This window comes from Heloderma suspectum, chromosome 2, assembly GCF_057233095.1.
Source record: "Heloderma suspectum isolate Gila_16-S chromosome 2, 16-S_ref, whole genome shotgun sequence".
Taxonomy (NCBI): Eukaryota; Metazoa; Chordata; class Lepidosauria; order Squamata; family Helodermatidae; genus Heloderma; species Heloderma suspectum.
Window position 1 is genome coordinate 283,798,734 of NC_139459.1, and position 12,129 is coordinate 283,810,862.

General features: G+C 41.4%; 1 protein-coding gene across 1 annotated transcript in view; it reads left to right on the top strand.

Moving 5' to 3' along the window:
• The window catches only part of DOCK3 (dedicator of cytokinesis 3), a 454,424-nt gene that overhangs the window by 329,693 nt on the left and 112,602 nt on the right, over positions 1 to 12,129 (top strand). The window contains exons 38-39 of the mRNA XM_084829818.1: positions 6,503 to 6,596; positions 11,864 to 12,012. Coding sequence (XP_084685944.1) covers positions 6,503 to 6,596; positions 11,864 to 12,012 — 243 coding nt within the window. The remainder of the gene's footprint in view (positions 1 to 6,502; positions 6,597 to 11,863; positions 12,013 to 12,129) is intronic.

The following is a 12,129-nucleotide window of genomic DNA, read 5'->3' on the forward strand; positions in this document are numbered from 1 at the left end:
AAGAAAAAATGTGTGTCAGATCAAAAATAATTCTTTTCTAAAATGATACCTCATAAATCCAATAAAAATGGGTAAGTGGAACAGCTGAGGGGTGAGAATTCAAAACAGATTCTATAACAGGCCTTACTCCTTCATGCAGTATAGACACATATAAAGGATTAACATCCAATGTGATAAGACACATTCCTTACCCTGGCCTCCTTTTTCTTCATCTGTTGCCTCTTACGATTTGAAATTTAAATTGTAAACTCTTCAGAGCAGTGTCCTCTCTTTTTTTTTCCTGCATATAACTCAGTTTTAACTGCCAGGCGCAATAATAATAATAATAATAATAATAATAATAATAATAATAATAATAATAATAATAATGATTTGGTGAGATTATAGGAGAATGATTGATTGGCATAAAATAGTGGAAATATTACAAGAAAGCTGCTGTCATACCTTTGTACAGCTGGGTGAGTTCAGATGAGGCTTTTATTATGCAATCGACCTGCCTCATAAATGGAATTTTACAGACGTCGTCTTCTTCCACAGTATCCCTCTCATGTTTTTCTTCTTCTTCTTCTTCTTCTTCTTCTTCTTCTTCTTCTACTACTACTACTACTACCACCACCACCACCACCACCACCACCACCACCACCACCTTTTTCTTACCACAGAAAATCCAGGAGGGAAAGACTGAATAGCTGCACAATGTCTTTTGATTAGTAGCACTAGGAGCTGTTTGTCTGGAAGCACTTTCTGGCTTTATTCTTTCTGAACTGCTTTCCTGGCATGAGCAGGACTAGTACTGCTGAGGGCTTCACCACACCAGGCTTTTTATACCGCATTGTACCGAGGGTTCTGTTTCCGGATTCTTTGCAGGATTTAAATCTGTTCTTTCCACCGCCAGTTTTTCTTTTGGGTCTTCAAGTGATTCTCCTTCAAACGGGGATCAACTGCCTACTCGGAACATAGGCTGCTCTGCTGTTCCTTGCTTAGTCGCTGGTGATTAGCATCTGAAAGAGTCATTAAGTTGTAAAAGGATTAAAGCCTTGAAAAGAATCCTTTCGTCTGTGTCTTGAGTTGGCTATTGGAGTGTACTGAAAGGGGCCGCTAGGGCGCTCCTGACAGGCGGCATGTTATCGGATATCAGCAGCATTCCACCCTCTCCCGCCCATCATGAAATGGAACTTTTCCATCTCAACTTCCTTGCCCCCCCTTTTCGCTTCTGCTTCGATCCCTACTTCGCTTTCTTCCGAGGAAGGGTGGCCACTGTGGATGAGACAATAGGGCTTCCTTAGGAGTAAACCCATTGAATTCAGCAAGACTTCTGAGCGAACACACACTAAGGCTGCCCAGCAGTCTCCTGGCTATCTGGATGCAAAGCCCATTGAATTCAATGGTACGTCCTTTCCTGCCACTGCCTGTTTGTCCAGAAGCTAGCCTTGATCAGATCAGCAAGGCCTGCAGCTAAAGGCCTCCCCCCCGCCCCCCACGTGTGCAAGTCAGTATTGCCCTTGTAAAAGCAAGAGGTAACATTTTTCTTATTTGAGTATGCACTGGGAGAGGGGATTGAGGGGAAAGGGGTTGCAACATTTCAGGCTTTCAGAGCAGCAGTGGTTTCTGCCATGCTGCACTAGTGAAATGTCAGTATGCTGTAATAGTGAAACACTGGTAAGGTGCAGTTCCAAAGGCTCCCCGGCCCCCCATGCACAAGTCAGTATTGTCCTTGTAAAAGCAAGCAGTAACATTTTTCTCGTTTAAGTCTACACTGGGAAAACGGATTGAGTGGAAAGGGGTTGCTCACGTTTGCCTGTATCGTGTAGGAGCCACTTCAACCATCACCTCTCCCTGCTGCTGCCCATCTGTTTCAGCATCCCTGAGACAGGGAGATGAGCAAGGCTTGACTCCATTTTGTTCCTGTCCCTCACACACTGCCAATTTGCTCACTTGCTCCCACCTGCCTGCCTTCCACCTCCACAGCCAGTTTGCCTGGAAGCAGCAACTGCAGAGCAGAACAGAGCAAAGCACCAGCTCCAGTCCCATTGTAAAACACTGCTCGCCCCCCCAGGGAAACCAGTGTGGAGGTGAGAGCAGGCAAGAAGGAGAAATGGAGGAGGACAAGGCGGCAGCTGCAGCCAACATGCCAGATGAGGGAGGAACAGTCAATGCTGTTCTACCGCACTTGTGGACTCCCACCGTGTTGTGCTCTGCAGGCACCCAATAGTGGAATGGGAAGGATGCAAGGTGACACTCCCATCCCATTGTTGGCACTGGCGTTGTCATCATAACTTTACCCCCCAAAATTGCCCAAAGCAGCTTGTTGCGCCATTGCAGAAGTACACAGGCAGGCAGTGGTGGTTTGATGGCGTGACCTGAAAAAAATCCTGCATTTTCCCAGTACATAAATATCATGGAATTTCATGGGGAAAACGGGGAGAAGTTGCAGGACAGCTGCTGGAGGACAACGACATCATGTATCGCACATGGGAGTACTGTGAATGGAGGACAACAGTCACACGAAAAAACGCCTATGTCGGGAAGTCCTGAGGAGGAGGAATGAGAGAGAGAGACCCAAATGCTTCTTTTTACAAAGTACCACATAGGAGGGTATCATTGCTGCTTTCTCCTGGTTTACTGAGCCACCAATGCCTTTGTGACAGCAGCTGCAATTACACTAATCCCCACCCCCATTTCAGATCTATTTGCATGCCTGACAAAGTCACTTCATTGCTGAAACATAGAGGCTAACTACACATGCTAACACATGTAAGAGCACCAATGTCATTTTTTAAAGCAAAGCAACTTCAGGAGAGGGGAATTTAGAGCAGAGAAGCAGGAGGAGAGAGTGCTTAGCCCTTTTCTTGCTTGCAAATCTTCTGCAGAATAGACTCTATTCAGAATCATGGATCTGGAACCCTGTGGGGGGACTCATTATTCAAGAACTCACTCATCTATAGGCCACATTTCCATACATATTACCAACATTTGGTGGGCATCTCACAAATAATGGTGAAATGAATGGTTACAGTTGATGAGGACTGAAGGGAAGAGGGGAAGGAGGCACAGCCCAGGGAAAGAGTTCTAGGGAGCCTTTCCTAACTTTTGGTCCCAATATGATGCTGAACTAAAACTCCCATCATTCCTGATCATAGGCTATGCTGATGGGAATTGTAGTCAGACCATGTCTGGGCACCCAAAGTTTGGAAAGGCTGGTCCTCAGGAACGGACAGAAGGACAAAGGAAAGGGACAAAGAAAAAAGTGGGTGGGGCAAAGCTAGCTAGGAAGGAAAGTTGGGACTAATGCCCAGCACCTGATTACAGACCATCTTCATGGTCAACCATTTGGTGAGCATCTCACTATAAATACTACCATCACTGAAGGAAGCATAACAAGTGTAATTAGAAAATATAGTATTATGCGGTTGGGACCGATGTTGCTCTGGCAGCTTCCCACGGGTCTCCGTGGGAGCTTTCTCAAACAGCTTTTTAAAAGGTTGAAAAACCTTTTCATCTCCCCCTGGAATTGAAAGGGGGGGGCAAGGCAACAGCTCTGGACAACATCTTGGAGAAAGGTAACTCCCACGCGATAGTGGAGGGGCTGGATTCCAGGATTATCTCCCCAGAGCTTTACCAATGCAAAAAGCTGTACTGAGACTCCTATTTTATAGGAGAAAACAGGGCTGATGTGTTCCATAACAATATATGCTTTAAGAAATATCAACAACCTCTGAGGGATGATTTAAGAAACATTAACAATATTTAAGAACATCTGAGGACCTGTAAGATCTGTTTGAGAGAAACATGTCTGCGCCGAGGAGAAGAAAAGAGCTGGCATATACTCCCCCCGCATCCTCTGTGTCAAAAGTGTCGAAGACAGAAGATATAGGGGAATTATTTACACTGATAAAGACTTTATCTTTGCAATTTATGGAGCAAGTCAAAAGGCTGGATTTAATCCAAAATTCCATCACCGCCCTGCAAGGAGCTATAGATTTAATTAATGCGTCATGGCAAAAAATGGAGATGAAAATGCGCTTGAAAACTGAGTGGCAGGAAATGAAACTATGTTACAAATTTGTTTTTAAAATATCTCTGATAGAATCCCTCAACTGGAGGCCTTCACGAAAAGATCCAATGTACAGATTATTGGGATTAAAAATCTGCCTAATTATGTAAAATGGCCTATTTTTGTGGATAAACTTTTGCATGAGTTACTCCCTATTTCATCTGATTATTTACTTGATATTGAGCAGGCATTTTGTGTGCCAAATGCTAAAGGGACTGATTACGCCATCATAGTTCAATTTGCAAAAGTCTCCACAAAGAGCCTCCCTGCACTCGGCAAGGGAGGCTGGAAGCCTTTCCTGGAAACAAGATAAAGTTACGTTATTTCCAAACTACATCAAAGAGGTGGCGAATAACAGAAAGCAATTTATCAAAGCAAAGAATATGGCAAAACAAATGAACTTGCAATATTTCTTAAAATATCCTGCTACACTTTGTATTGTGTCTGAAGGTCAGATGAAAAGTTTTTAAATCATGAAATGGCGGAGGCTTGGCTTAATGTAAAAATGCGTGAGAATTCTGTTACAACCCCATGAACTGGAATCTTTAAACAAGCTTTGTTAACTGTTTGTGCTTAGTCTATATGACTCAGGCTAATTCAGAAGATAAATGATTATATTTATATTGGTTTATTCTCTTTTATCTTTTATTTTTTCTTGCTTTTCTTTCTATTTTTTATTTCAAAATAGATAATATATCTAGTATAAAATTTATTACTGATGGTTGAAGGTTTATATTAAGTTTTATTATTATATAATACTATATATATATATATATTTCATTATTATTATTATTATTATTATTACTAATAATATAGGCTTTTAGGAATGAACTGTAGACCTGTCTCCTCGATATAACATTGATGATACAGAAATGTAAGGTTGTTTATTAAACTGTAAGATTGTTAAGGTTATAGATATAATTTTTAAAATAGAATGGCATCGGAGGCTGGGGGGTGTTGGAGTTTAAACTTAATTTGGGGGGGTGGGGAGGGGAGGGAATTTTTTTCCTTTTTTTCTTCACTTCCCTTCCTCCTCCCTTTCCCCCTTTTTCTCTTTTTTCTTTTTCTCTTTTTTCTTCTCTCTTTGTTATTGTGGTGTCCTCATTAGAATATTGTACTGTTGGGAAATTGAAGTATTGATTAGGTTGTTGGTAATTTTGGTATTGTTTATTACATTTATAAAAATAAAATAAATTAAAAATATATTTAAAAAGATAGAAAATATAGTATTATATTATTCTTTCTGGCCTATTAAGCCTTTGTTGGACTGTTGATCTCCTTGCAATTGCCCCTTCTGGCTAGGTTCAGGATATGGTGTGAACATAATTCCTGAATATTTAGAGTGGTTTCACATTTTAGAACAAGTGATAAAGCAGAAAGTGTGAGTGAGTCTTGTTTCTTGTTTTCATGCTTCTTTTTTAATGACAGTCTTTTGTATTCATTCCTTCATTTATTACACTTCTATACTGCCCAATAGCCAAAGCTCTCTGGGCAGTTTACAGAGATTAAAAACCTTAAAATACCATATTGTACATAATATAAAAACCATTTGCATACAAAAATATAAACAGACAACACACGTATATATTGTAGGTGTTCGCTGTTGCATTTATAAGTATGAGAAAAGGCTGAACTGTACTAGCTAAGACTAGCATTTAATCCCTTGAAATATGCAAATTTTAATGGACCTGTTTAATGGAGTCCTTTTCACATTTTAAGCACATTTCTATAAATAAGGGCCAAATTCAGGCGTAATGCCAATTCATGGTTTAGCCTTACAAGAACATGTCATGGTGAGCCTTGAACTTTTACACTCCCTCCTCCTTCATGGGCAATAGAAGGACATTGAAAGCTTCCAGCTTTATATGAACAGCAATTTCCTATTAAATCCAAGCTTGAGAAATTGGTTTATTCTAGATGGTTAGTTCTAGCAAACCTTGATTTCAGTTTAAAAGGGGGCCGTAGCTCAGTGGTAGAGCACAGGCTTTATATGCAGAAGGTCCCAGGGTCAGTCCTCAGTATCTCCAGGTAGGGCTAGGAAAGAATCCTGCCTGAAACTCTGGAGAGCCGCTGACAGTCAGTGTCGACAATACTGGGGTTGGTGGACCAATGGGCTGACTCGGTACAAGGCAGCGTACTATATTCCTATCCTGGTTTGTTAACTAATCACAGTTGGAATAAACCTGTTTCCCAAGTGTGGATATAACAAGAAATTGTAGTTTATTCAAAACTGAAAATGAAAGTTAGCTTCTTCTCACGCATGAAGGATGACAGCATATGGAGAGATGCATAGTCCGAGGCTTACCATGGCTCACGTTCATAAAGCTAAAATATGGTTTAGCTGTATGATTGAACCAGGCCAAGAATTGCATAAATCCCTAAATATATCCTGAGCTAGGCAAGTTGTCAGATTATCTTCTGAATTTCATGTTTTCTTTTACTTTTCAGAACTTTTATAAATCTGAAATTAACAAGGAGGAAATGTATATCCGCTACATCCACAAGTTGTGTGATATGCACTTGCAGGCTGAAAACTTCACAGGTAACTAAGAGAGGAAACCTTTTTCAGATACTTCCCCCTGTCATCTTTAAATATGCATTTTAAAACCTTTATAGAATACATGATTAATTATACTTAGAAAAGAAGCTAAGTAAATTTTTAAAACTTTTTGAATTTTAAGAATTTTTAATGTATAAATCAAACATTAGTCAAATGGTATATGCATACAAAAAATGTCATTGTTACCCAAATGACATCACAGTGATCAATAAGAACTTTTTGGACAACTATAATTGATTCTGTATGAGTAAGAGATTTAGGGAGCAATCCTATGGCCACTAGACACTGTCTAGAGGGCCATAGGATATGCTCATTTCTTGGAACTGACTGCCCCCCTTGTCTGCACTGCCTCTGAGGCAGTGCAGAGAAGCCTCATCCTCCGTACCTGGAAAAGGAGTGCAGAGTGACTGCAAAGGGGCATTCCAGGGCGGGGAGAGCGGAGCTGCACGTACGACACATCCTATGTGTTGTATGGCAGCTTCCTCTCCTGGTTGCCCCCCCCCCCTGCCGCTAGACAGCCAAAAATGGCTGTCTAGCAAAAAATAGCAAGGCAGGAGAGGTGTGGAGGGAACGATCCGCCCCATACCTCTCCTGCCTGGCTTTGGATAGGCGGTCGCTTCCAAGGTTGGAGGAGGCCTCCTATCTAGTTAGGATTGCGCCCTTAGAATACAAAGTGTGGCTAGAATTGTGTAAAGCATTATATCTTGTTTTAAATAGTGCTTTGATGCCTTTAGAAAATGTGACAACTCTTAAAAATTTTGTAAATACTTTTGATACATTACTTGTTTTGTTCATTTAAATCACCAGTGTATCTGTATAAATATGTAGCACAGGAGTACGCAATTTGTCCAACACTGAGCACCAGTGAGAGGAATCCAGCTAATTTATTTTAGTTGCATGTACATAACATAGTTTTTATGAGCATGGCAGATACCAGACTTCAAACAGGTGACACGATGCATTTATTGTACAATATTTATACAGCATTCTAAATCGTTACTTTCATAGGAACATAGGAAGCTACCTTATACTGAATAAGACCAATGGTCCATCTAGCCCAGTATTGTCAACACTGACAGGCAGTGACTCGCCAGGGTTTCAGGCAGGAATTTTTCCAGCCCTACCTGGAGGTGCCAAAGATTGAAGTGAGGATCTTCTATATGCAAAGCATGTGCTCTACCACTGAACCACAGTCCCTTCCTTTCAAATGTTGAGACATGGACTTATTTACTTGAAAAACATCATACATTTAATTATGAATAAAACCACACTCATTGACCTCACAGAACCTGTTCTAGTGCCCAGGCTCCTGATGCCTCTTAGATTTGGGCAGGGCAATTATGCCTATTTATGGCATCCATCAAGTTCAGCGTACCCTGACCCCTTGTTGGATGCTTGACCTGCTGTGTCAACTGAACCTGCACAAGGACGAGACAAGCATTTTTACGCAGGTGCATGTCAGTGAGCAATCAGAGATATCTGATCAGATAGTTGATAACAGCAGTGCAGTTGTGCCTTATTGGGTAAATAAATACAGCAGGGGCAGAAGGATGGGCACTGCAAGACACACAGTCAGGGTTCCACCCTCATCTTCCCAATAGATGGACTGTGCATGACATCTGTGCTGGGACTACCTTGTCTGGGGTGGCTCAGGACATCATGACGGACTGTCCCAGCATGTCATCAGCCCAATACATGAATTAGAACATACTCTAGACTTAGTTTTCTCAACTGACACACTCTAGACTTAGTTTTCTCAACTGGACAAGTAGATAGTGATTTACAAGTGGGGGATTTGACATCTATTCCCTTGTCATGGTTGGATCACTTCCTGTTGAGGGTTAGGCTGTCAATAGCTCTTAGGGATGTACGATAATTTCATTCTATTCACATATCATGCAAACATGACTTGTTCACAATGCTGAATGTGAGCAGGAGCACTTTTTTGTGGGAAAAATTACGGCCTCAATTGGCGTATTTTATGCCATTTGCAGCCATAAAACACCTCTATGTAAATTGCGGCCATTTATCGTGCCTTTTAGAAAGACGGAGGGCTGCACCATGAATTCTGGCGGAGCTCGGATTTCCCTGCAGCAGACATCCCCTGACTCCAGACTGGACTTCGGGGGTTTCACCCATCCCTTCCCATACCCATGATAACCAACTCCACAATTATCCAGCATTTCGTGTTACAGCAGCCATCCTCTGGAACGCTGTATCCACTGTTATTAGACAGGCCACCACAGTTCTGACATTTAGACATCTTCTCAAGACCCATTTATTATGCAGGCTTTCCCTGAAGTGTGACCCAGCCAGCTCTGGTCTCTCAAGCACAGTAGAATGTGCAGTTTTACTACTGATTAACATTTTTATTATTGTTTTGTTTTTATACTTTATTGTTGTTTTGATGATATATTTTATGTTCACCACTTTGAACACTACCTGTGTAGAAAGAGGTATATACATTTGAGTAATAAATAAATAAAAATTAATAGAGATGCCCAAAGTACTGTTACAGGGCATGGTCTGAGGGAAGATGATACAGCCACCTTCCTGAAGCTAGGCAGGTCTGAGTCTGCTCAGTACATGGATGGGAGACTACATGGGAACCCCATGCATGCTCCCATGAGTTCTATAATGGAAGAAAGGCATTATGAAAGGAAGGAAAGAAAGAAAGTTGGTTGGTTGGTTGGTTGGTTGGTTAGTTAGCAGGAACAGTTCACTGTGGAGCCATTCCATCCAGGGAGAGATTATCCAGCTGATACATTCTTCAGTGCAGTCTCTCACCCACTGCCTCCCACTCCCTCTGTTTTCCTATCCATGGGACTTACAGCACTTTAACAATCCAAAGGCATTATTAATTCATGGAGGGGCTGACTGAGACTTCTCCATCCTCTGGCGTTTTTCTGTTTGTGTACTTCCCATAGGTATCTGGATGGCCCTGTATGGGAACAGAATGCTGGAGTAGACAGACCTTTGATCTTATCCATCATGACTCTTCCTATGCTCTTGCAGTCTGATCCAGTTTTGTTGGATGAGTTTCAGTTTTGAAGCTGTTAAAAATAGGGCCACTGGAATACTAAATCAGCGTTTTAACCCTATTATGCCTATACTTTTCCAGCTGCACTGGCTCCTAGTCCATTTCCAGGCGCATGGGCAGTATCCAACAGGACACTTATGCCCCTGCCAATTCTCTTGCACACAGCCAATTCCTGGTCTCAAGTGGCACCCACCACGTGTGGAACAGACATAGCACTTACAGGGGCAACCAGAAACGTGCAAAAATGCTCATTTCTGGAATGGGACAGGTTAGTGGAACTTGCATAAGGGAGCTCTGCTGACCATTCCTGATTCAAAAATGAGTGTTTCCACTTGTTTCAGGGCTTCCTCTGGGAAGTGTTAAATCTCTGTTGCACAAGTGGTGGGTCCCACTTGCACAACAGAATCGGTGGGGCCCATTGTTTGTGCAAGAGAATTGGCAGGGGCATAAGTACCCTGTTGGATACTGCCCCCAATTTAAAGTGCTGGCTTTAACCTTTAACACACTAAACAGCTTAGGGACCAGGTTACCAGAAAGATGGCCTTCTCCCATAAGTTATCTATCCAAACCATTAAATCTACTTCAGAGGCCCTAATCCAAGTGCCCCTGTTGAGGTGTCACATATCTGGACCATCTTGCCGCAGCTATGCAATTAATAATCAGATGCCTGCAAGCAAATATAATGATGTGATTCTGAGACCCGACGTTACACAGATAGCTTTATTGCAGCAGGAATGAAAAACATGCCTTTTCCTTGAGCCATTCCAGATGGAACCATGGTATAAGCAATAGATAACTACCTTTCAATGGTTTTATCTGATAGAAGAAGATACCAGAGCAGAGGCTGTAAATTTAAACACCTACAGTGTCCTTAAAGCCATAAAAGAACCATACATTTGGGAATGTGATCAGATAAGGGATCAAGGAAGAGTTTTTCAGATCGTAAATAGAAGGGATTTGTTTTGGGAGGCACAGAAACACAAATCACATGTAGTAGGAGACAAAATCCCATTGTCACAAACATACCTGTAACCCATCATGGGATTAATGTTTTTGTAGTCATATATCTTATTAAGAAGTCTGGATTTTAGTAATAATGTTTAGACATAATTGATTTAGAAATAGAAATATATTTTTAGAAATGTGAGTATTGTTATGCTGATACTAGTAAAAGAGAGTTTTTTGTTTGCTGGCAAATATATAAAAGTCTGCATGTTTATATCTAGGGTCTGAACCTTTCTCCTGCCCTAAGATGGACATTTTGTTCTTGGAGGAATTTGAATATGCTCAGTTAAACAGTGGTCAATACAGAAAGCATATTTTGAGAGAACCTCTGACCTATATGTCACAGAGGCAGGGAACTACCAGGGAGAGAGCTTTTGGGGCCATGGCAGCCCACTTAAGGAACAGAGGTTTCCCTAGTGCCATCCCTGTGGTCTTTATGGTGTCAGGTTGAAGACCTTTCTGCTGTATTTTATGTTGCTTTTGATTTTATGGTTTTATAGTCTATTTTATATTTACATAGTTTTTATGTTCATTTATTGCAAGCCACCAAGAAAAAATTATTGTAGGACAGCATACAAGTGTTGTAAACAAATAAATACAATATTGTGTATCATCTTATTTTTTGTTTACTTTCATAATGTGATCAATGATTCAATTTTTTAAAAGCAACATGTGGGCAGCATGCAACCCCTGCATGCGACCCCAGCAGCATGCTGCCCCCATAGTCCCCACCACCACTGTGCTGCCAAATTCAGTGGTGGTGGGGGCTATTTTAGTGCTCCATAGCACTAAAAGCGTCAATTTTAGCTTGTCCTGAAGCTAAATTTGACAGTTTTAGTACCCTGTGGCCTCTACGGAGCAGTAAAAGGGTTAAATTTAGCTTGAAAACAAGCTAAATTGAACCCTTTTAGTATTGTGGTGTGGTTTACCAATTAATTTCAGAGGCAAACCATGTATTCCTGCCCCCGGGAGCAGACTGTGTAGCGGCCCATGGAATGCAGCCCACAGGGAGGATCCAGGCGTCAAAAATGGCCCCTAGACTGCCTGAACTTGCCCTCCCCAGTGTTAGAGTACCAAGTTCTCTGATGTGCTGAAGACTGTAATTTTTTCAGAACTACTTTTCTCACAGTATATGATCATTTGCATATAGTTATTATAACTGAGAAGTTTTTGTTGAGCATTTGTTGCTTTGCTGTTTCAACAGAGGCTGCTTTTACTTTGCTCTTGTACTGTGAGCTGCTTCAGTGGGAGGACAGGCCTCTTCGGGAGTTTCTACACTACCCATCTCAGACAGAATGGCAACGTAAAGAAGGTCTTTGTCGGAAGATTATCCACTATTTTAATAAAGGGAAGGTATGCAAAAAATGCTACTGTTTTTTCATTAGCTTTGCCATTATTATTGACTACGCTTAGAACTTGATGCTACAGGGAATGCCACCACCAAAAACAGCAGCATAGCATCTCGTTTTC